The sequence below is a fragment of the Protopterus annectens genome, chromosome 3.part1 (assembly GCF_019279795.1).
Source record: "Protopterus annectens isolate FY-2018-M chromosome 3.part1, PAN1.0, whole genome shotgun sequence".
NCBI lineage: Eukaryota > Metazoa > Chordata > Ceratodontiformes > Protopteridae > Protopterus > Protopterus annectens.
This window is the reverse complement of record NC_056732.1, coordinates 1,631,204,447-1,631,230,196: the sequence shown is the minus strand read 5'-3', so window position 1 is coordinate 1,631,230,196 and position 25,750 is coordinate 1,631,204,447. Positions and strand designations below refer to the sequence as shown.

Here is a 25,750-nt window from a genome sequence, read left to right as displayed (position 1 = left end):
TTTTTGAGAGGGCATTAAAGATCTGCTCCCTGGTGATGAGGGGAGTGGGGCAGGTGCTGGGGATGTCCTGGTTTACTGATGGGTGGGACGGGGGGGGTAGTTTTCACTGAAACTGTCTGCCAGTAGGTTGGCTATGTCTACAGCATTTGTGTATGTGATGTTCTTGACCACCAGTTCAGAGTAGATTTTGGTGTTACCTTTGAGATTGCAGATGTATGTGAAGAAGGCCTTGGGATTGTCCTTGGTGGATGTGGCCAATTTGGACTCGAAGTTAGCCTTAGAAGATTTCACCAGTGACCTCATTTGCTTGTTCAGACAAAGGAGAGATTGCTTCCAACTTGGCACCTGCTCCTTATTCAACCTGGACAGCAATTCTTTCCTTTTATTATAGTGTTTTTTTTATTGCTGCTGTCCACCAAACGGGTTTATTCTTCCTTGAGGAAGATGATTTGGTTCTGTCAGTTATTGCTGAGTCTGTGCAGCTGTGTAGATGCTCATATACTTTTTTGGTGTAGGCTTGAACAGTAGTGCTAGTTCCAACTAAAGGGATGGTGGCTGTGAAGTTGCTTATACCTGCTCTCGGGAGGTTGCAGTCAGCTTTGGAAATTTTTTTTGTTTCACCCTAGCATGGGGGGAGGGGGGTCAGGGAAGATGGTGACTTTGAAAGTGATTGCTCTATGGTTAGATCTTGCCAAGGAGGATAACACTGTATGGATGCTACAGTGGCTACTCATGTTGGTTAGTACCAGGTCCAGGATATTTTCACCTCTTGTGGGGGTGTCGACTAGCTGATCCAATGCATTGGCATTGATGAAGTCAAGGAATCTCTGGGCGTTTGTGTTTGAACTACAGTAGGTCTTCCACTGTATGATTGGGTAGTTAAACTCACCGAGGATCAGGGTAGAGGTTTGAATCTTGATAGATTCAAGTAAGTCCAGACAGGTGGAGTGGGCATCTTGAGTCATGGTTGGGGGGGGGTCTGTAGGTAGCTATGATTTGAACAGATGTTTTGTCAACAGTTAACTGCACCTGGAGTGTCTCCTGTGCGCATCATACTGTTTGACTAGCCTGGAGGTGTGTATGTCTTTGATAAATATTGAAACTCCACCTCCTTTGGCTTTGTACCCCTCCGTTTGGGGTCTGAAAGTTTGGTAGGATGAGTAACTTGGTAATGCTGGGGTGCTCTCTGCAGCTTTGAACCAGGTTTCAGTGACCGCACAAATATCAGCATCTTCCAGGGCAAGGGATGCTTGCAATGAGTGTAGTTTCAAGTTAAGACTCCTAGCATTTAGCAGCTTGACCTATACATTTCGTTTAGAAGAATATTTCACATTGTTAATTTTGCCCTCATGACTTTGCCTAAAAAAGGCACTATGGGGAGGCAGGAGCCTTTGCCAGAAGCCAAAAGCCTAGGGGAGACTGATGAAAGCCATCTCTTTCAAAGCATCGTGGTCTGTCAGTCATGTCCTCCAAGACTGTTGGGTACTGGATCCCCTTGGAATGACACCAGAAACTAACCAATTGTTAGTCAGTCATTGTCTGTTTGTATTGAGGCATCATTTTGGGTGACAGTAGGATGCTGCTTAAGGCTAGGGACATACCTGCCTGGGGCACATATTCAGCAAGCTCAATCATGTCTCTATCTCTCCATACAGTCCAGAGGGGTATGTCTCAAGTCATTCACACCAACATGGACTATGACAGAGTCATAACAGTACCTGTTGTTGAGAGACTTGAGTGCATGTGATATGACAGATTCTAGCACTTAACAAACAACGTACCTTGACTTTCTACTTGTCTAGCCTGATGAGGGGCACGTGTGTGTCTCATGATAGTCTCCTGTGACTGGTATGTTGGGTTTGTGGCTGGGCCTTAGAGGCTGAGAGAGACAGGTGTGTGTACTGTGTGTGGTGCTTGGTAGTGTGGGTTGTGATGTGCATGTGTTTTTGCCTCAGAGGTCACTTTTGTTTAGGTTTGTTTTTGTTGAGAACCTTTCCATATGTTGGAGTGTGTTGTACAGGTGTGGGTGATGGTACAGGTGTAGTGTTCCTGATGTTTGAGCAGACAGCCTTCTCAGTGCCAGATGTACTAGCTTGTAACTGAGACTGCAAGGATTCTAGGTTCTTAATGTAGCTGCATCTCTCACATATTGTGTTCCTAGGTGGTAGTAGTTGAGGATTATCTGTGTACATGAAGCACTTGCTACACTGTCTCAGGATGCCCCATCAACGAGACTAGCAGCAGAAACCGTAGGAAATTGTCCGTCCGTGGTTGTCAGAATTTGTGGAAGATAGGTCAGGGATGGTAGAGTGTTTACTATCTGAAGAGTGTACCTATAGGTGTAAGTAGGGCTGGATAAAATCAATACACTAGCTGCTAGGAAGGGCTTTACTTACACAGGAGTGCTGGTAACAGAAAAAAATGCAGCTGCAATACCTCACAAAGGGTTCAAGCAGTGCAGTGGTGGTGCGTGATACACACACACACACACACACACACACACACACACACGCTCGCACGCGTGCAAACACGGTACCACAAAACCGAAAGTAAAATAGAAACACTGGATTTGACCAATCAGCCTTGTCCCCGAGCTCCTAGCTAAACACCCTATGCCAGACAAATTCCAGCCAATTCACTTACTCTCACTAAGTGCAGGTAGGCCCCAATCAACATAAGATGGCATAGCAGGAAACACAGGAATTACACAAACAGATCTGGATACAGCAAACCCTGTAACCAGACTATGCTAAAGATATTTAAACTCTGTTTAGGTTGATTTAACACAGAAGAACAGATACACACTTAAATATAACAGCACAACAGTTCACATTCAGTTAAACAGTTTAACAGTAAAACAGTGAAAAAATACAGGGCACGTAATGCAGGTTAATAAAACTATATTTTGAAAGGGAATACTGCCAACAGAAGCTAGGAGTTGCAGTGGGGGCAACCTGTGCCCCGTATGTTCGCCAATATTGTGATGATTGAATACTATATTAGTTGTCACACCTTTTTTCAGAAAAAAAAGGTTTAGTTAAGGGACAGATGGCATGCCTTTCAAGGATAATCTTGGAGGATAATTTGTTCTTTAAAGAGACTGATATATTGAAAAACATGTTAAAAAGTTTGGAGGGGGCACCCTGATGAGATTCTGATTAATACTCAGAATTAAGTGGTTCATAAAAGTAAGGAGGGAATATATACCCCCTTGTTGGATAGGGCAGAGAATAACTTTTGTGAAAATGTTTCCAACAGGAATGTGTTGGTTAATGAGAGGTGTAGAAAGATGAGCTTGACTTATTCAGTGGACAGTTATTCCATTATGGAGGTGATTAGGAGACGCTGGAACATTTTTAAGTTTAGTAACCTTGCCCCTAGGGTAGTTGAAAAACTCTGATTTGTGTTTAAAATGGAGAAATTTCAAAGACCTAATAGAAGAATGAAGGGTTAATTCAAGTGCCACAAGGGTAAGGAGATGGACCTATAAACGTGGGAGATATAATCAGTGCCTCTATAAAATAAGATTGTAAGATGGTAATTTATGGAATGCCCCCTTTCAGTATAACTGGTTACTTAAAGTACCCCTTTGGTTTCAGAGCATAACTAGTTACTTAAACTACCCCTTTGGTTTCAGAGTTAATCTTGCTGTATACAAGGACAGCCCTTTATTTTATTTGTTAAAACTGAAAGAACTTTTAAAGAAAGAGAATATATAAGCATACAAGAACTTTTAAAGACAGAATATGTAAGTATACGTGACATTAAAAGCAACATCTAAATAATGCATTGTCTAAGCACCTTTAAAAGTATTCTGATCACAGCTTTTTATCTAAGTTCTTAGAGAGGGCAGCCTTTAATCCTAAAGGGGGAGCATGGAGTGAATGACTAGAAACCAGAGAACTGTTTTGGCAATTGAAAAATAATGCTGAAAATTTCCTGGGGTTAAGTGAAGTTTCTTCTTTGACCTGTGTATTAAAAATCAAGTCAGTGCATTTTACTGTCAAACTTGTCTTTAACATTGTATATTCTCTACATTGTTTTATATTTTATTTTTTATTTTATGTTTACCATCTACAACATTTTATGCACACGTTACGGTAATTAAGTGCTTGATCCAATGTCTGCTGCATCTGGATTCAACCTGTGGGACTTGGGGTTTGACTTGGATCTGGCACCAGCCAATTCTAAAGCCTGTAGCCCATCTTGGGTCCACCTCCCTTACCCATAACTCCTCACTCTTCCATCAACTCTACAGATCTAGTTTGCCTCCATTTGTGGTCTGCAGCTTCATACTTGGCTCTGTTAGGTGCTTCATGTTTTTCTTAAGATCTTGATGAAATTTCTTTTCCTTTACCCCTTAAAATAATTAGTACTTTTTCTGTTAACTCTAGGTGTTTACCAAGTGCATGTTAGTGGTTGCAACCTGGCTCTGGAGTAAGACAGGGTGTGCAATATGTCATGTGTTTGTTTTAGCTGTTAATGTTGTCCTTGTACAAGTAAATACAGTAGTAGTTTATGCTAGGGTGAAGCATAGAGATTTGGTACAATTACCTCTAATGGTCAGGTGTGTGCAGATTTTAGTTACTGTAGTCAGCAATAGGTTGTAGGTAAAAGAGTAGTCAATCTTGTGGAGAAGATTTTGCAGATAGTAGAGATAGTTAAATAAGAAGAAATGCAAAATGTTATAAGGAAATAGTGAGTTTCATGGGTGTTTAACTAGACATTTATTGAGGTCTTGGGGATTGTTTGTTGATAATGGAATTAGGAAACGAAGGAACTATAACAATTCAAATAGGAAAGCATTCAAATTCAGAAAATGTTTATTTTATTCATTTCGGTGATCCTAAGTTTTTGTCTTTTCTGCTTGGTGATCCTAGGTAACACGCTTACTTAGGTGCAGCATATAATTTTCCAGTAAAGAAAGGAAGTGGTGGAGGTTGTGATTGGGTTGATTCAGGGTTCTAAGCTGAACTGCATTAAAAGAGGTGTTTTGTATAATTTTTGTAAATCAAGGCCTTATGTTTAAATATAGTGCTAAAGAAACATAATTTGATTGCCTTTCCAATTCATTTGTTCTTAGTGTGGAAATCTTCCATTTCGACGACTCTGTAAATGTTTTGGAGCTGATATCACATGTGGAGAAATGGCTGTGTGCACGAATTTGCTGCAGGGTCAGTCATCTGAATGGGCATTGTTAAAGCGTTACCACACAGAAGATATCTTTGGTGTACAGGTTTGTAAGCCAGTATTTTCATGTTATATGTACTGCATACTGTTTGGTGTGGTTAGTCTATCTTTTCAGACATTGGATTAAATTCTTTGATGCAGTGGCCATGGCTGTGATTTTATTTGGATTTTAGTGAACACTTTAACCCAGTATCACTTTAGAAATTCCATCTGAGCTGTGAGTAATAAGAATGAGTGACAAGTCAGTATAATGGGTATTGAGTACATAACTTTAACAGCTATTAAACTGGTACTGGATAAGCCATCTGGATGCACATTCCCTTTTCTGCACAACCTGGAAGCAGTGTCTTGTTAAGTGACTTGCTCAGAGTCACACAGTAGGCAAATGGAGACTGGAAATCAAACCTAGGCCTGCTACTTGGTCTGTTTTAGCATTGCATTGTCTTAAACCCTCTGCACCCTTCTGTTAGACAGAAGACAAATGTGGCTGTGCACTGGATTTGCTGAGAAAAGGGGTATTATTAGTTGTCACACAGGGCATAGCATTAGGTACACTACTTTTTAACATTCATGTAAGTGACCTTTGAGTGAACATAGAAGGAAATTCACAATTGCTTCGCCGGAATCAGACCTTAGTTGTTGAGCATACCTGGGAGGGACAAAGGTAAGTGGATTGCAAAATACAACGTACAGCTTTCTCATGCTTCCTGCTTTTTAAATCAGAGGTAGCTATGCTTGGTTCCTCCTTGTGCCATCTCTCCTTTGCAAAGTCCTTCTGAGGCAGCCTGTAAGCATAAGCGGAAATTATACTGTAGTGAATACTACGGTAATTGCTGTTAAACTAAAATCATGTAACATGCAGTTTAAATAAGTTACACACCTATTTAACATGTCTGTGCATTATAAACGGAATGATTCACTTCAGGGTGTTTGTCTGAAATATTTTACCTGAATTAATTGTATTTGCCTTTTGTTGTGTGGATTTGTCAGTGGATGATATAAAGGCAGCTGCCTGCCAATGTTTTTCAGCATGACTTTTAGTTGTGCAGTAGTTTTAGCAAGTGAAGAAATTTGCATTTGGAGAAATTGTTTTAAACTCTGAAATGTTAGTTTGTACAGTGCTGAAGTGAAATTTAGAACAATTTCATATGTGGCTGTTTATTAAACGTTAGATTTTGTATTTTGTCTGCAAAAACCTATCAACAGGTTTGGCTTCACAAAAGATGGTGCTTAACATATGCAGCCTCTTTGTCCAGGTGACCAAACAGTCTGAAAAGTATGGCTGTGATGCCCTGAATGCATCATGCAGGATAGCAGCTACAGGGTCATTTCTTCAGAGGCATGCTTGGCTGGCAGCACAGCACTTGACAGATCATTTGAAGTTGGAGCTTTAGTGCCCCCTTGACTATGTCCTCCACTTTGGGACCCCCCTGTTGAGAATGCATTAGTTTAGAGGAAATGAGAAATGCAAACAGTAGGACATTTTTTCATTCCCAAGCTCCAAGATTTAGAAGAAATTAGCCTTCGTCTTTTTTTTTTTCAACACCTTTGTTGAATTATGACTTGTGACATAGGCAAATCTACATTTATACAAAATTAATCAAATTGTATTAACATTAACAAACATTATACTTCACATATATTGTTATATATCATATAACCCAAGCAACATTATGTACATTCAATTCCTGCCCCCTTTTTTAACAAGAAAAATCTTTATTAAGCCATCACTTACAACATAAGCAATCATACATTTATATAAATGAAAACAAACCACACCGACACAATCCTAGTTGCAACCATTTTACATCACAAACCATTCTGACACAATCCCAGTTGCAAACATTGTACATAAATTATAATCTACCCAGTCATTTTTAGTCAAACATTACATAGCTCATTTAAGTCCTGCCAAGCCTTCAACATCTTTGTCCCTGTACCCAAAACTTGAGAAGAGCAAACCTCAGAAATGGTAAAAGGCAAAATACACACTATAATGAAAACTAAAATATAAAGACAGGCCGTGACCTCCAGCAGGAACAGCTTTGACTCAGTCAAGCTGTCCTGCCCTCCTCATCCCATCCCAGAAAATCCAACCCACCCCTCTCCCTCCTTAAAATTTGGTGGCCTTCTGGGTCTCTTTGTAGAAAATTAAGCAGAAGATACCCCAAGCAGTGGGCCCTAAACATTATCAAGATAGGGTTACAAACTACATTTCGTAAGCAGCCATAAAATTTGTAGGTATCCCACTTATTCCAAGGGAACAACTTAGTTCATTTAGATCCACACTTGCTGGAGGATCTGCTAAGACAGAGAATCGGAGAAAAAGTGTCAGTAGGGGGAAAACAAGAGTTTTTTTCACAACTGTTTCTGGTGCCAGAAAGTTACCTGAAGAACCATTGTAGACTTTAAAAGATTAAACAAATGCTCAGTAGTCTCAAAATTGAAAATGCTTGTCCTACAAAGCCTTCTGCCTCTTCTACTACCTGAAGCCATCACGGCTTCCTTTGATGTGTGGGGGTGCTACCCTCCACATTCTCATTGCAAAGTGCAAAGATTTCTAAAATTTGTAACCTTTGGCTTCTCTGCTGCACCCAAACTTTTTGCAAAATGCCTAGCTCCAAAAATGGTCTTTTGCAGGACCATAGGTGTACATGTGTACCCTTACCTGCATGACTGCCTGATCCAGGCAGAGTCAGTAGAAGAGAGTCAGAAGGCCTTATAGTTTGCACTGGCACTTTTCATTCTGCTGAGTTTCTGTATACAACTGCACAAGTCTAATTTGACCCCTACAAGGACAGTATTGTTTCTATAGGCCCTTGATGGACTTAGAGGAGCATAAAGCTTTCCTGCCTAAAGATAAGGTCCTCTTTATGTCCCAGTTCCTCCAATCCATGTTAGAAGACAACTGTATCACAGCAAAGGAATTCTTCAGAATTGTTGGCTACATAGCATCTTACGTTCTGATGGTGACTCCAGAAATATGTCAATAGTCCTAGTTTCAGGAGGATGACATCACCCTTTCCCCTTTATCAAAAAGATCCCGTGATGGAAAAACCAAGTGCACCTCAGTCTAACACTGCCTTTCACGATTGCCCACACCCTTGACACAGGCTCCTTGGGTATTGTGTGATGGACTCCAGGGGGATTTTAGTATCTATGGCATGTGGGTGACCGTATGATAAAAAATAGATAAATGTAAAAGAGATGTTAGCTGTAATACAAGCACTAAAAACATTCAAACAGATTTGGACAAGGTACATTCTGCACATCTTCAGAGACACCACTGTAATAGGGATCATCAGTAAGCAGGGGGCAGTCACTCTTACACACTTTGCAGACTGGCAAAAGTACAAGAATATGTATTCGGTATGGCAGGTAAAAATTCATTGTGTGGCTAGACGGTCGTTAATGTATAAAGAAACTCTAATTGAATGCCAGTTCAGTTTGTAGTAGTTAGTGTGATAAATGGTAAATGCATGACAGCCTACAGACTTCTTATCTTTGAGTTTTACAGCCTCCATTTCATAGTATGGAACGCTGAGCAAGTCACTAACAGGCCATGTCTTTTGGGTCATGCCTTGAAAACGGGCAGTAGTGTGTTACATGGAAAGAATTGCAAAGAAAATTGCCTTCAGCTGAACTGAATTTGATTCATACTATCCCTTTTCATATTTTGCAGTTTTGACAAGTTACATAGTCATGCCAGAATTTTTGTGTAACCCCCTGAAAACAAGCAGTTATGTGTAGCAGAGTCTGATCTCAATGCAGAGTAAACCGAGACAAAACACGAGTAAGACATGATCATGTTGTACTGTTTTAGTGTGTTGTGAAAAAGAGATGGCTACCATTTTGTATATTACAATTATTAACAGCATAATTTTATTTTGCAGATAGAGGGTGCTTTTCCAGACACCATGACCAAATGTGCGGAGCTACTCAATAAAACCATTGATGTGGACTTTGTAGATATTAATGCAGGCTGCCCAATTGATTTAATTTATCAGAAGGTTAAGTATCAAAAACTTTTGACTGAGATTTATTGCAGAAACCTCAACTAACCAGTATTGCTGAATCTCCTGAATGTTTATCAGCAATTTAGATTTTCTTGTACTGTTGGGATGTGAAGTACTGTGTAGAGCATTGAAAGGGTATGTAGTAACACAGCAGGCATTTCAGCTCTGGAACAAATGCCGTTGCATGCATGCATGCATGTGTGTGTTTGTGTTCATAGGTTCATACTAGGCTACCTACCTTTGTGTGTCATTTTAAGCCTAGCCAGTTTACCCTATAGCTCTCAACCCTCCAGCTGCAAAATGTGTAATGCTGTCTCTCATAATGTGGAACAAAAAGGAAAAATGTGGAACACTTACTAACCACTTCAACTAGGAAACTCATCATTGTTATGATTTACTTTATGCCTAGAAAAATTCTTTGTATGAATTAATATGATTTATGTTATTTACTGTGGATATTAGTTAAACAAATCTTAAAAATGAATGTGTTGCACACCCTTTCAGTGTTAAACAGAGTGGAACATGGAATTTTTAAGATTCCCCCAGTGGATAGCCAGCTGATGCACAGACAGGACCCAGGAAGTTAGAATTGGGGTCTCAGCTCTACAAAAAGGCCAGTCACAAGTAGAGTCCCTCATGGATTGGTTCTGGGGCTGCTTCTTTTTTGGCATTTGCTTCTCTGAAGTCAAGGCCAATGTCAAGGACCTCTGGGTGACTAAATTTCCAATGATTGCAAATTAGGAGCAGTCATAGAATCCCCACCAATGGAAGGGTTGACACAGATAAATAACTTGTTAGAACTGTGGACTAAAACTAAATGCCAAGAAATGCATAATAGTGTCCTTTGGGAAGTCATTCACCCCTGGTAACTATTGTATTGGCAACGCACCCCTGAGAGTTAACCCAGTAGTCAGGGACTTTGAGACACACACAGACAGTACTCTAGCCTTTGATAGTCATGTGTCTACAGCAGTAAGTTAATCATTCTATATTGTACAACTTATAAACAGATATGGCATCTAGGTTCAAGGAGGTCACTGTTCTACTGGATTCAGCATCCATCAGACTTATTGAGTACAATGCCCCCTTTGGTATGTACCTAACCAGGCACATCCAGCAACTGGAACATACACACAAGTTCCTCACTAAAAAATTACAAGGGTACAAGTAACATATCCTATGCAGACTGCCTTAAAGCCATATCCCTGTATGCTGTCTCCTACAAGCCATTGAAGGGAGATCTATGCCTAGCATACAAGGTATTGTCAGACCCCATCCTGATGGACCTCCTGCATATCCACAAAACAAACAGCACCAGAATTACCAATTCTAAAGATTTAAACCTTGCATATGATATAAATAAGATTTGCTGGAGGGACCATATATATCCCAGAGACAAACCCTTCTGTGGAACAAGCTCCCCATACATTTAAAGCAGAGATCCTCTCTAACATAGTTCAAGTGTAACTTGGACATTTGGATGGAAAATAAGAAATTCATCACTGGGTTTTGGCACCTGTGTGGACGCAGGCAGCCTATAAATGGTTCATCTCTTAAGCCCCTGCTTATACTTATCAAGAGTACCAGAACTTGTCAGAAATTTTGAATGCATGGCTAGGCTTAAAAAAGGCCCTTGTGGTCGCTGGCTTAGTACACACCTATGAACCTATTAAGAAAGAGGAATATTCCACAGGAGGTACAGTTGAGAAGTATGAATCCTGCATATACATTGTTTTAGAGTGGTATTAAATGGTCGAAAGATAATGTTGAAAAAGTAAGATGATTATTTTTATTTTTCATGAGTAAAATGTAAGGGTTGCTGTTTCATGTATAGAACCATGCTTGAAAGCAGATTAGAAAGTTTAATTTAACTGTTTTATTTTTAATTGTGTCATTTCACTCACATTATGTCATAACCAAAGTAAAATCAAATGTTAACTTTTATATTGTTTACTGTTGCAAAACTGATAACACTCGAATTCCAGACCAACATCTAGGACTTTTAGTCCTTCTTCCTGCAGGTCAAGTAAACTCCCTGCCCCATAGATACCAGTAAATTTGCGGTATGAGAGAGGCATTATTCTGCACTGTCTTCATTTCTCACTTGCTGCAGTACACAAATGTGTACATTATTACTAGTGCTAACCATTATCAGTTCAGCTTGTCTTCCAGAGTACATATAATGCTCCCCACTGGTGGAAAAAAATCTTATATTTTTTGTGGAGTTTATAACTAAGTAGATTTCATGCATCGGGTCTATAGATGTCCGTGTCTATAGTTAACTATATTTTTTGTAGGTAGCAAATACCACAAAAAGACTCCTGTAGTCAACATTTGTTATATTTAGGGTAGAGCACAATGTTGCCTCCTATCGCCTTTGTGCTAGGTTCAGCCAGCATAGCATTAAGCAGAGAGACAGATTTCTTCAAAATTATGTGAAAGATAAAGGCTGTGTTCCTTGTCCATGACACTGTATCAGCAAAATAATTTGTGGACATCCTTATCAAAAATGAAATTGTAACTGCCCAAAAGTGCTCTTCGCAAGACCCGCAATGTGCCCAGTAGTGACTTCACCTGCAATTCACCCAGAGTTACATGCATCTGTAACATATCTAAGTACGATTGTAAACTGTTTTTATAGCTGTTTTTAGACCTATTGCTCCTACTACTATTGGAACTATCTGGTTATCCTTCCTCCACATTGTCCTTGTTTCTGCTTGCAAATTCTGGTATTTTATGAATTTGTGTATCTCTGTATGTAAGCCACTGTAGTCACTGGGTGTAGCAATTTCATTGATCAATGTTACTCTTGTCTTCTTTTCATGGTCTACTATATCTAGTTTTCTTGCATCTATCTTTGAACTGCTGGTAATGGGTGATAAACTTCATAATTTTCTATAATGCTCTGTGGCTTAAGTTTCCAGTGTTTTTCAGTTACTTCAGTGTTATAATGTTTGCACAATCCCCAGTGCAGCAGTCTTGCCACATTATTATGCCTTTCAGTATACAGTGCTTCTGCCATTAGTATATTACAGTGAGCAGCAAGGTGTGCGACTGTTTCCAGTTCTGTTTTACAAAACCTACGTTTGTCTCTCTCTCCCCCACATTTTCAGTGAAATTTGTCAGTGTGAAAACTGGGATATTGTTAAAAAGATAGTGGAACTTCTCAATTTGGGTAAAATTTAGGTTTGATGTCTCTTCTGTCTGTTCCTCTTCAGATGGGTTTTTGTATCCAACTTTAGATTTGTCTTCATCCACTCAAGACTTGGGATACCATGCTCAGCCTCTTCCCCTTACCCATAATTACTTGCAAAGTCTTAACGGTTTGCTTTCTTTTCATTGAAGTGGACTCGGTTGAATGATCATATAGACTCAAATCCATGAAAAGTCACATTGCTGAATTCCAATATAGCTGAAGTACATTCCGAATTCGACCTAGGAACAAGCGTTCACATGGGCTGAGATAGGGGCAAGATTTGTACTTCGGAATTATCAGAGTTTGACATTGTCCACTTTTGAGGTTCGGACTTCATGCAAAGTGGATTTCACCAAGTCCACTTCAATAAAATGAAAGTAAACCAAGTCTAATAATACCTCAGATGTCATTTTTCACTCCTTTGATACAGTCACATCCCCTTTGCTGAGGTGTGGGTTAAGTCATGAAAGAACTTTTTTCCATAATACACCATTTTCATCCTTTTAAGTAAGTATCTTTTCGTACTTTAATCACTTTACTATAGTTATACCTTTATCTCACTTTTTATAGTTATTTAGATGCATCATATTCTTCTTTGCACCTTTGGCATAATCTATTAAAAAAGTGTGTGTGTGTGTGTGTGTGTGTGTGTGTGTGTGTGTGTGTGTGTGTGTTTCCATAGTAATTTTTTAACTTTAATTCCTGTCGTGGTTGTTGTCACTAAGGTTAGGTTGGTAAACCTTTGGGTTTTAAAAAGTGTTAGTGAGAGCAACAGAGTTGCCTGACCTTCTGTAGCACGAGTGATTGGTTGAAAGAGCAGGGACTAGCAGGATCGGGTAGTAATTCGAGTCTCTAAATTCTTCCATCTTTTCTGGTATTTAAACCCTGCGGTTGCAGGGTATTGCACTTGTTTGCTGGTTGCACCTTGCTGCTGCACTGTTTTAACTCCTTGCAGGGTATCTCAGTTGCATTTTTCCCTTACCAGCACTCCTGTGTAACTGAAGCCCTCCCTTGCCACTACTGTGATTCTATCCAGCCCTATTCACACCTGTAGGTACTCTATTCTGATAGTACCCACTCTACTGTCCTTTACCTCTCCTCCACAGATTCTGACAGCCATGGATGGACAGTTTCCTGTGGTTTCTCCTGCTAGTCTTTTTGATATGAGCATCCTGAGACAGTGTAGCAACTTCCTCGTGTACACAGACAACCCTCCTCTTCTACCACCTAGGAACACAATATGAGAGAGATGCAGTTACATTAAGAACCTAGAATCCTTGCTCTCTCAATCACAAGCCAGTACATCTGGCACTGAGACGGTTGTCTGCACAAACACCACAAACTCCACACCTCTAACACCACCCACACCTGTACAGTACATTCCTACATATGTGGAAGTTCTCAACAAAAACATACCTTAACAAAAGAGACCTCCGAGGCAAAATCACACACGCACATCACAACCCACCGCACCAAGCACTACACACAGTACACATGCCTGTGTCTCACAGCCTCTAAGGCCCAGCCACAAACCCAACATATTTGTCATAGGAGACTATCGTGAGACACACAAATGTGCCCCTCACCAGGCTAGACAAGGGGGAACGTCACTGTAAGTTGCTTGTCGGGTACTAGAGTCCACCGTATCACTCACGCACTCAAGGCTCTCAGCAACAGGTACTGACTCTGTCATAGTCCATGTTGGTGTGAATGACTTGAGACTTGCCTGTCTGGACTGTATGAAGAGAGACATGATTGAGCTCACTGAATGTGTCCCAGGCAGGTATGTCCCTAGCCTTAAGCAGCATCCTACCATCACCCAGAATGATGCCTCAGTAAAAACAGAAAATGATTGACTTTAACAATTGGCTTAGTTTTTGGGGTCAGTCCAAGGGGATCCAGTACCTGACAGCCTGGGAGGACATGATTAACAGACCACAATGCTTTGCCAGAGATGGCCTTATTCTATCTCTCCTAGGCTTCTGGCAAAGGCTCTTGCCTCCCCCATAGTGCTTTTTTCAGGCAAAGTCATGAGGACAAAATTACCAACGTGAAAAAATTCTTCTAAAAATTTAAAGGTCATGCTGCTAAACGCTGAGTCTTAACATGAAACTGCACTCATTGCAAACATTCCTCACCCTGGAAGATGCTGACATTTGTGCAGTCACTGAATCTTGGTTCAAAGCTGCGGAGAGCACCCCAGCCTTACCAGGTTACTTGTCCTACCATACTTTCAGATCCCAAACGGAGAGCTACAAAGCCAAAGGAGGTGGAATTTCAATATTTATCAAAGACATACACACCTCCAGGCTGGTCAAACAGTATGATGCACAGGAGACACGCCAGGTGCAGTTAACTCTTGACAAAACACCTATTCAAATTATAGCTACCTACAGATCCCCAACCATGACTCAGGAGGCCAACTCCACCTATCTGGACTTACTTGAATCCATCAAGATTCACCCCTCTACCCTGATCCTGGTTGACTTCAACTACCCAAACATAAAGTGGAAGACCTATTCTAGCTCAAACACGAACGTCCAGAGATTTCTCAACTTTGTCAGTGCCAATGCATTGGATCAGCTGGTCGATACCCCCACAAGAGGTGAAAATATCCTAGACATGGTTATAACCAACATGAGTAGCCACTGCAGCACCTCTTACAGTCCTCATTGGTAAGATCCGACCATAAAGCAGTTGCTTTCAAAGTCACCATCCTCCTGACCCCACCAGGGTTGAACCAAAAAATTTTCCAAAGCTGACTACAACCTCCGGAGAGCAGGTATAAACAGCTTCACAGCCACCATCCCTTCAATTGGAACAAGCACATGTCCAAGCCTACACGAAAAAAACTATATGAGCACCTATATAGTTGCATGGACTCTGCAATATCTGACAGGACCAAATCATCTTCCTCAGGGAAGAGTAAACCTGTCTGGTGGACAGCAGCCATAAACAGACTTTATAATAAAAGGGAAAAATGCTGTTCAGGACCAAGAAGGAGCAGGTGCCAAGTTGGAAGCAATCTCTCCTTTGTTTGAACAAGAAAATAAGGTAACTGGTGAAATCCTCTAAAGCTAACTTTGAGTCCAGATTGGCCACATCCACTAAGGACAGTCATAAGACCGCCTTCACATACGTCCGCAATCTCAAAGGTAACTCCTAAATCTGCTCTGAATTGGTGGTCAAGAATACCACATACACAAATGCCATAGATATAGCCAACCTGCTGGCAGACAAGTTCAGTGAAACTTTCATGCCCCTTTCCCCCTATCAGTAAACTAAGACATCCCCAGTACCTGTCCCCTCCCCTCATCATTAGGGAGCAGGTTATTAATGCCCTCTCAAAGGCAAAAAATACAGCCTCCATGGGGCCCAACAACATCCCTGGCTGTGTCCTACATGAACTCAGGCAAGAGCTCTCAGCACCACAGAGCACCCTATTCAACCAAAAGCCTGTGCACTAGCTTCTTCCCAGCAGAATGGAGGACAGCCATGGTCATCCCTCTGCACAAAGGTGGAACATCCACCGACACAGGTAATAACAAGCCCATCAGCCTAACTAGCCTGATCTGCAAGTCTATGGAATGCATTATCATGGACCTTATAAACAAAGACATTGGCAACCACCAAAACGCTTGATCCCACACAGTTTGGTTTTGTCAAAGGGAGATCATGCCTGTTAAACTTGGTTGCCTTCTTCGAAACAGTCACCAAAGCCATTGATGAGGACAAGACAGTGAACACCACCTACCTTGATCTAGTCAAAGCCTTCGACACTATTCCCCACTTGGGCATAATAGATACTCTCCCAGCTAGTCATCAACCCGTATGTTATCAGATGGCTACTTAACTGGCTTACTGATAGAATCCACTCAGTCAAAATAGGGGAAGCCACCTCTAGTAGTAGACCCGTGACAAGCGGCCTACCCCTAAGGATTGGTCTTGGGGCCTCTACTGTTTGGGATATACTTTTCTGAGATGCAAGCCAAAACCAGTGGTCTGTGGCTGACAAAGTTTGCAGATGACTGCAAGCTGGGCACTGTCATAAATTCCCCTAGTGATGTGAACATCCTCCAAGAGGGCCTTAACCAGAGTAATGACTGGCCTCAAACTGAATGCCAAGAAATGTATCATTATCCCCTTTGGGGAAAATGGTGTCCCCACTAATTATCACATTAATAACAACGTACTAAGCACACAGTCAGTCGTGAAGGACTTGGGCACCCAGGTTAATAGCAACCTGACTTTTGACCACCATGTTGCCTATGTTGTATGGAAGGCTTTCTACATGGTCCACCTCATAAGTAAGTGTATTTCATCCAAGAACAAGGAGGTCATTACATCCCTGTACTCCTCCCTTATCAGACCCATTATCGAGTACAGTGCCCCCATTGATATGTACGTTGCCAAGCACATGCAGCAGTTGGAGAGACCACAGAGGTTCCTGACCAGGAAAGTCCAGGGTCTCAAACTCCTATCCTATACAGATAGGCTAAACGCCCTGTCCCTCTACTCAGTCTAGTACAGACTGCTGAGAGGTGACCTGTGTCTGGCATACAAGGCCGTCTCAGACTCTGCCTTGATGGAGCTGCTGCATATCTGTAAGTCAAACTCTACTCGCCCAACCCGCACACAAGGTCTCAACCTGGTCTGTGACATTAATAAAACTTATTGGTGGGATAGATTTGTGTCCCAACAACTCCCTAATCTGTGGAATAGACTTCCTCTCCATGTCCAGCAGAGTACCTCACTAGCCCTCTTTAAGAGGAACCTGGACAACTGGATGGGAAACAGAAAATATACCCCTGGGATCCCACCTGTGTCCCTGCTGGAGAGGGAAAACAGGTGCTGACTTTGTGAGAACATGAGTGAAATTCTTGGCTAGGCTTATAAGGGCCTCCGGGCCAATTGCCTAGTATCGTCCTATGAATCTATGAAACTATGTAGCCTGTGGCCACACAATTCCAAACTGATGCACTCTAAATGTGTGTACTGCATCTCTCTTAGATGAACAGTGTGCTCTCTGCACTCACTTTGGCACCCAAGCTATTGTGGAAAAGAACAAGCTTATCCTTAAGGGACGTCTGTCTGTTGAACCTAGAGCTTCCCCTTCTTCCAAAACATCCTTGGACAAGACTAAAGGAGATAAAGTCACAGGGCCTAAAGAAAAGAACAAGGAGATGAAAAAGCACTCTCCTGACAAGTCTTCATCTGTGTTTCACACTTAGGCCCTGCCACTGAAGTCCTCTAAACCTTTAGATCCAGCACTATTCTCTAAGCCAGTCTTGATCAGATGAAAAACTCCCCCTCTCCTGGAGCCAGTCTCTCCTCACCGCTGATCTCAATGTCTTCATGGACGGATTAGTCAACAGTCATCAACACTTTCATCCACTACTACTACCCTGTGGTTGGTCTAGTCAAAGAGTAGCTTCTCCAAAGCACACGTGGACCAAATGATGAGGACATTCCTCAAGACTCAGATTAATTTGGGGGTCTTCATGGCTCTGGCCACTGCTTGACTCAGGAATTATGTCTCTTCCCTTCATCCTGTAGTAGCTCCTAACCCAATTTGCATGTTGGATTCTGGAGTTATGGATCTGAGCATCTCCCAAAGGTTCTCCCCACAGGATCCAAAGATTTGGCTATCTTCTGTTCTGGCTGCATCTCTGACCTGAACAGCTCCACTCTCATTGTAGCCAGAATGATATCTAAGCCGAAGTGTCAGCTCCAGATGCAGGGAGATGGGCTCATCTCAGAGGTTTTCATCTCATCCTCACAGCCTCAGTGCTGGACCAGTCAACATTAGCATCAGCCTCATAACTGAGGATAATTCTGGGGTTTGTCTGAAGAGGTTGCTTTGGTTAGACCAGATGAATTTCTGGATATCCTTCAACTGTGGCATTTGAAGCTGTTGTGAGAGTACTCTCCCAATTGGATAAGTGGACTTTTCTTTCTCACTTGGTTCCATCCATTCTCCCCCCTCCCCAAGAATGCTCCTAGGTTTTAATCCTTCTCATGCAGTGTACTTGGAACAGCCAGACCCATCAAGTCCTGAGACAGTCCATTTAAGGGACTCTCAGATTTCTTCTGAGTCCTCTCCATGACATCCCTGTAGGGAGGTCCCTTAAAAGCAAATGTGTAAGAGGAGGCACATGGACTCCTCCAAGGAGTCTCTTACAGAGGACATGGATTTCAGTGATGGGGAGGGGTCCCCCAGCTTCCCCTTGGGGATGTCTCATTCAGGGAGATTCTTGAACTTTTAAAACAGAAAGATGGAAGGTCCACCAATGCTCCCTCACAAGACAGGAGTCATTGCTCCTCAAGTCCTTCAGGTCTGCCTCAGCTAAATCTTGGGTGGTTTCCTCCACTGACAAGATGGTGGATCTCATCTGTAAGTGGGCATGGAAACTCCCAAAAAATCACTGACACTGGAGCAAAGGTCCATAAATAGATTCCATAGTAGTGTTGGTATCTGCCAAAGAGAGAGCTTGCAAAAGAGCTCTTCTGTTCATCCCCCTAACAGAGAGACCAGGGTACTGGACAGATTTGGGAAGTGGACTTAACACTTCAGCTACCTTCACTCTGACAACACTGAATTACTTGGCACATGTCACAAGATTTCAGAGGGATTTGACTAAAGTAATTTCCAAATTCTTCTCCAGGTCTGTATCTTTTAATCAGTTAGTCACCCTACAGTCCCTTTCCAGTGTCTCAATGCAACTAATTTCTAATATGAATGAAGGTGCTTTGAGAGCCACAGGTACCGGCATTACCGTATGGAGACATGCTTTAGAATTGCTTGTGTGACTTTACAGAGCACTTCAGGACATCCTTTGTTAATGCCCTGTTTGATGTCTCAACACTCTTTTGGCATAAAGTGAAAGAAACAATGACCAGAATTAAGATAGGAAGACCATTTCTGCCATTGGATATGGTTCTCTACCCCCAGAGGTCTTTTTTCTAGGAAACAGAAAGGGGTAAAAAACTATGGTTCCAGAAATCCCAAAAGGTTTCTCTCATGACACTTCTGGAGATAAACACCCCCCTGAGGTGGGGGGGGGGTCTAATAATGGACATCAGTCAAGGCAGAGGTGGCCCGCAAAAAAAAGGATTCAGTGGTCCTTCCACCAAGAGGCCTTATTGGTGTTTCTGAAGGGTTGCCCAGCTGCTGTTCTCTGTAGGCAGTTGGGGGGGGGGGCTTGTCCTTGCACCCTTTTTTTAGCCTGGCAATGACAAATGCGTGCAGAGGATAATAATGAAAAGATCATCACATACCCTTTTTATTTTATCTCCCAAATTCAAAAACAGTTGCCAAATGTTTCACCCTCTCAAAGACCAGCAGTATTCAAAGAAATGCAAAAACTGCTAAAGAAGAGAGTTACCTGAGAAGCTCCGCCAGACCAGACAAGATCCAGAACTTACTCAGGATTCTTGTTAGTGCCAAAAAGGCTAGGGATCTCGGGCCAATTTTGGACCTCAGTCACCTCAACCAATGTCAAAGTTTTGGACAGTCATGCTCAGTCCATTTTCCCACTACTGAGAATGAATGATTGGATGTGCTCCACAAATGTACAGGATGCATACTGCTTCATCAAGATGCACAGGTGATCCAGAAGGTTTTCTGTCTGGGAACCAGTCATTTCCAATTCAGACCTCTGCTCTTTGGCAGCACCACAAGCCTCAGGTGTTCAGTGGTTGCAGTGTACCTTAGACTGCAAGGGTTCCAGTTGTTCTCGTATCTGGATGACTGGCTCATTTCCACCACTACCAGGAATCTACTTATCCAGGCAAGAGATTTCTTGCCACAGCTTTGCCCTTTGTTGGGCATCACAGTAAATCCAGACAAGTACAAATTGCATTCTGTACAAATAATAGCATTCATATGAGCACATTTAGACACAACTTCTCAGGTAGAGGAACTTCTTCAGAACAGGTTATCCACTCTTCACAACCTTGTTCACATTGTTCTCTCCTCCCAGAAATTATCTGCAAGAATTGTTCTTCATTTGCTGGGTTCAGTGGCTGCAGCTGTCACTTTATTCCCTCTTGGAAGATACTTCATTGGACCCTAGCTGTGCAGTAGCCCATTGGGCATTGACCATTGTCTTTCTATTTACATCTAATGAACATTTGTATGACTCACACTCCATGGTGGCTTGAATCCCCTTTGATAATGCAAGGTCATTCGTCTTTCCCCCATGCAAAGCCATGGTGACCTCAGGTGCTTCTGATGAAGTCTCCTGTTAGGAGATGAAAGCGCTTAATCTGTCTATTTTTATACGTGCTTGTACAAGTTAAATAAATTTGTTTTTGGTGGAATTTGTCTTGCGGAATTATTTGAAGTGAATTTGTGCTGTGTTGTTTTTGAGCAGTACAAGTGTATGGAGGACAGCCTTTATTGATACCTGGGGCAGCGTTTTAGGTTTATCGGTTGGTGTTTGTGCTTGTGGACCTCAGGTGCTTCCTAATGACGTGGGTGGCATACAAGGGGAAAAAAACAGTCTAAGGCTTATGGTTCCCCCTCGGAGGCCAATCTCCATATCAACGTTCTAGAGATGAGGGCAGTTCTCCTAGCATTACAGGCCTTTCAGGACTCCCTCCTTCAAAGACAGGTATCTAGCCAGGCCAATAACACATCAGTAGTCTTGTAGAGCAACAAATGGGGGGGGGGCATTCTTACCCATTATGCCAGAAGCCATAAGGGTTTGGAAGTGGGTGATATCTTCCAATTACTTTCTTTAAGCAACACACATTCCAGGGAAATCAATTGATTTAGAGAACAGTTTGAGCAGATCTATCCTCCTTCCTCACAAATTAGTGGTCGCTCAGTATAAAGAGCAGATCTGCCACTGGGGCCAACCTTGCTGAAATCTTTTTGCCTCTTCCCACAACAACAAATGCAGCAGGTTCTGTGTCCCAATTCCCCCTGGAGGGGGAATCGCCGAGGAACTCTCTGATCCACACTTACCCCCCCCCCCCCCCAGCCTGCTTTCCACTTTCCTTCTGACTCCTCTCATTCCAAAATTTCTTCAGAAAGCATCAAAGAGGAAGGTCATTGTGATCCTTATTGCACTTTTGTAGCCTGTACAGGTATGGTTCCCCCTACCTGTGGTCACATCTGAAACCCTGTCGGGTGCTGAATCCCAGTCCAGGTCTTATTTCTAACCCATCTGACTGACTTCTTCCAGACATTCAAGTCCTCAAATGAACTACTTGTTTTGTCCACTTCCAGTGATGGCTAGTCAGTCCAGGCTGTTCTTCCAAGCAGTCCACACTCCTACTTCTCAGTGATCTTGCTAGGAATATTTACACAAGTAAATGGAAACAGTGTTCTGTATTTGGACTTCTCAAAGCAATTTAGACCCATTTTTGGTGCCCTTTCTGGTAGTCCTAGATTTTCTATATTTTCCCTTTCAGAATGGTGCCAGCTACTCTGTTGTCAAAGTCCAGCTGGTGTCTGTCTCAAGCTTTTACATTGGAGATGCCTCTCTCAGTTTATTTAAAGCCTTTTTGAGGGCTACTTTTCTTCTCAGCCCTCCTATTAGCTTCCTACTTTTTCTTGTGGCATTGCTATTTTAATTCAAGCTCTGACTAGCCTTCTGTTTGAACCTGCAGCTAAGGTGGATCCTTACATTTTTAATGTGGAAATGCTATTTTTGTTGGCATGTACCTCCACCAGGAGGGTATCGGAACACCATGCTCTTTCTTGTAAACCTCCATACATTATTTTTCATAAGGACAGGGTTTTTCTTGCAAACCATTTTTTTCCTTCTTACCAAAGATAGTTATCAAAACTTCTTTAAATCACAGCATCAATCTTCCAGGTTTCTTTTTGAACTTTTCCAATAAAGGAGAAAGCATACTACCTTTGGATGTTTATAGACAGCTATGTTTTTTTACATCCAGCATGCAAAAGCTTTCAGAAAGTCTGATCCCCTTTCTGTGTCCTTCTCAGCAAATAAGGTGGGTCACAAAGTTTCTAAAGTCATTTTATCAAGATGGTTCTCTGCTTTTATTACATATGTATACAAAGAATAAAGTTTTGGCCTTACCTAAACCCATCAAAGCTCACTCTGCTAGATCTGTAGCAACCTCAACTGCTCTCTCTTTTAGAGCATCTATCAGTGACATTTGTGCAGCGGTCACTTGGTCAGATGTTCATGTCATCATATCCCATTATACATTGGATTTACTCGCTAGAAGTAGGGTAACCTTTGGTTCAGCTTTCCTGCAGAATATCCTTCCATGAAACCACCCAAGGGTTATATTAGCTGGGATTCTGACCCATCCTTTGAGAAACAGATGGAAGAGACAACATCATATACAAAAGTTATGTACTTACCATAATGATAGCTCTGTGATGTCTGCCTGTGTCCTTCCTCACCCCCCCAGCCTAATTATGGAATTCAATCATCTGATGTTGCCAGTCTTTATTCTGTCTCATTGAATGGGTTCGGATCCGCTGTGTCGGATCCAACTCAGCCGATGCTACAGCTCATAGCCACCAAATCTCTCAAGCTTCTCCCTTACTCGCAGTGCACCCAGCCAATTACCTCAGATCTTGTTTGCCACTTCTAGCTAATGGATGTGGTCTACCACTTTCTCTCAAGCTGTGTTGGATAAGTAAAATTTTTTCTTCATATTTCCTCTTATTGAACCGTTTTTTCCGTAGCGTAATCCTTTAACGTTAGTCTTTACTGTATGTGGTTTAGGATCTCTATTGTATTCTCCCTTGCCCTTATGACTTTGTCATATTTTCCGACATACCATTGTTGATATTTCCTTACCTCTCCTTTTCCTCTACTGTCCTAAGAGTGTTGTAATTCTTTCTTCTGCTATGTTTTCAGTCCTCTTTCATGATTGGTACTGTTAGATAATGTCATTAGTATCTCCCTTTTCTTATGACCTGGTGGTAGTCCTTCATACCATTGGTGGTATCCCTCTGCTTTCTTCTTTCCTGTTTTTATATATATATGTATATATATATATATATATATATATATATATATATATATATATATATATATATATAAATGTTACTATTTTGAGTTGTCTTAACAATTTTGATGTATTATTGTTGTTAATGATGAGTGACAAACCTGCAGGTTTCAAAAAAATGTTCCAAATTTGGGCATAAGTTGTCTATATCAGGCGCTTACTTGCTTTGTGTGTACTGCTTGGGTTCATTACACTTACAGGAGGATTGCTGTATTTGCCATGGATTTAATCTGCGAGCTTTAATTGAATGTAAAAGTAAATTTATATTAAAAGTCTCCTTCCTTTCTCTTTTGGTGATCCCAGTCTCCAAAGTTGGAGCCTTCACATCTTATGAAAATCTTCCTCGGACTCTTCACAGAAAGAGTGCTAAACATCTGGTCTCAACCCCGAATCAGAAAAAGAGGAACATTTCTGATCCGACTGCTCCTTTGGATCCTATGACTTCCAAAGCGACTATTACAGTTTTGGCACAATCCAAGTCAGATCAGACAGAATCTTCGGATCAGACGCACAGTCTTCGGAGACTCTATATTGTCATCGTACTAGATATTTTCCATCTGTTGACTCGGTACCTGACGAGCTTCCATCACCTTTTTTGCAGAGACCAGGATCCCCCTCCACTTACTCTACTCATTCTTCCAGAAGTCTCACAGAAGAAGAAGAAGATGTGGAGAGAATAATGAAGAAGATCCTCTCGGCACAGGGGCAGATTGGTTTTCCCTCAGTGCTTACGCCTCTGGGTCGGTTTGCCTGACCTTCCACCACACCACCCCTGCAACTTCCTCCTCTAACACCATCTGTTGCCTTAGAGCTTCAGGATCCCAGTCATCTGGATCTGTCAGTCTTGAATCTGAGGATCTCCTACAACATCTTCTCTGAGACCTCTGATCTTTTCAGATCCAGAGAGCTCTCTGAGCCAAAGGCTGCCTGCTGGGTCCGAGGTGCAGCATTCAACTTCAAAGTTTTCGGAGCCATCTGTTCCTCACTGCCTTGGCACTGGACAGTTTGACTGCAGCTTCCTCCTCAGGGGTGGTGTCGACGGATCAGAGAGAGGGGATGATTCAGAAATCCAGTTTCTCGGATCAGATCCTCTCTCTGAGTCCTTCAAGCGCTGTCTTCAAGGCTGTGGAGAGAGTGTTAACTGCCTCAGCAGTCCTGAAAGAACCTTCCCCATTAAATCCTACCTATTTCAGTATGATGCCGCAGCACCTGGAGCCTCAACAACTCTGTCCATGGGGGCATTCTGTACCGAAACCTTAGGTACCCTCTCAGGGAATTTTGATTTTCTCTTCTGAAACTTCCCCAGAACATTCCACTGAGGAAGTACCCAGGAAAAGGATGAGCAAGAGGAAGCACCTAGACTCTTCCCCACAAGAGTCCATCACAGAAGACACCGATTTCGACAAAGGTTGAAGGGTCCCCACAGTCACCTCCTGAAGATGTTCCCTACGGAGACCTACTAGAAATCCTGAAACAGAGAGGTGGCTGGATATTCTCTAACCCTACGCCGGAGGAATCTGTTCTCCAAGAGGCTTTTGCTACAGGACCCACTACTTCCTGAGTCACTCCACCCACTGTGAGCTTGTGGACATGATCTCTAAGTGGGCATGGAAGGAGCCTGAGTCCACAGAACCCATACCTTGGAGACAGGACAGGATAATGGTACAACATGCCGACAGACAGTTTTGGGGAAAGGGTTCCATTTGATGCCATGGTTATTGTGTTAGCCACAAAGAAGGAACTAGCCGACGAGAGTTCCACTATCTATCCCCCCAACAGGGAGTCGCGAGGGATGGACAGACTGGGGAAGCATGTCTTTTGCTTCATCAAGCTTTGTCTTGCAGTTGCTGAACTATCTGGCACATTTTGTTAGACTTCAGAGAGATTTGACCAAAGAGTTATCAAATACTCTCTCAGAAACCATCTATGCAGAGGTTAAGGATTCAGTAACTTCTCAGTTGGCAATCCTACAGGCTATATCCAATAAATGTCCTTCTAGTTCCATGTTGCAGTATTCATAACATGAGTGAGATCCCCACCTAGATGACCTGAATGTCCGGCCAGTATACCAAAGACTTAAGCTACTGCGAGGTACATGTGATGTTCCACATTGAAAAGCCAACATCGGCCATAAGTGATGTGTGCACATACCATCCTCAGAACTTCTCCATCACCAGTCTGAATGACAGCTTTTACCATTTGTCTGATCGACGAAAGTTTCCTTCCATTCAGGTAAATGCCCCGTTGGGGAAAACCTTTATCTTTTTGCTACTGCATGCTTTTTAGAGGTTAATTTCATCCAAAAAGGGCAAGTGCCATTGTGGAAAACAGATTCCACACAGACAAC

At 42.1% G+C, this 25,750-nt stretch overlaps 1 protein-coding gene across 1 annotated transcript in view; it reads left to right on the top strand.

Annotated features, from left to right (window-relative positions):
* DUS3L (dihydrouridine synthase 3 like) overlaps nucleotides 1–25,750 on the top strand; it is a 654,647-nt gene that overhangs the window by 483,860 nt on the left and 145,037 nt on the right. Inside the window, exons 6-7 of the mRNA XM_044067654.1 lie at nucleotides 5,084–5,236; nucleotides 9,084–9,200. Of these exons, the coding sequence (XP_043923589.1) occupies nucleotides 5,084–5,236; nucleotides 9,084–9,200 (270 nt within the window). The remainder of the gene's footprint in view (nucleotides 1–5,083; nucleotides 5,237–9,083; nucleotides 9,201–25,750) is intronic.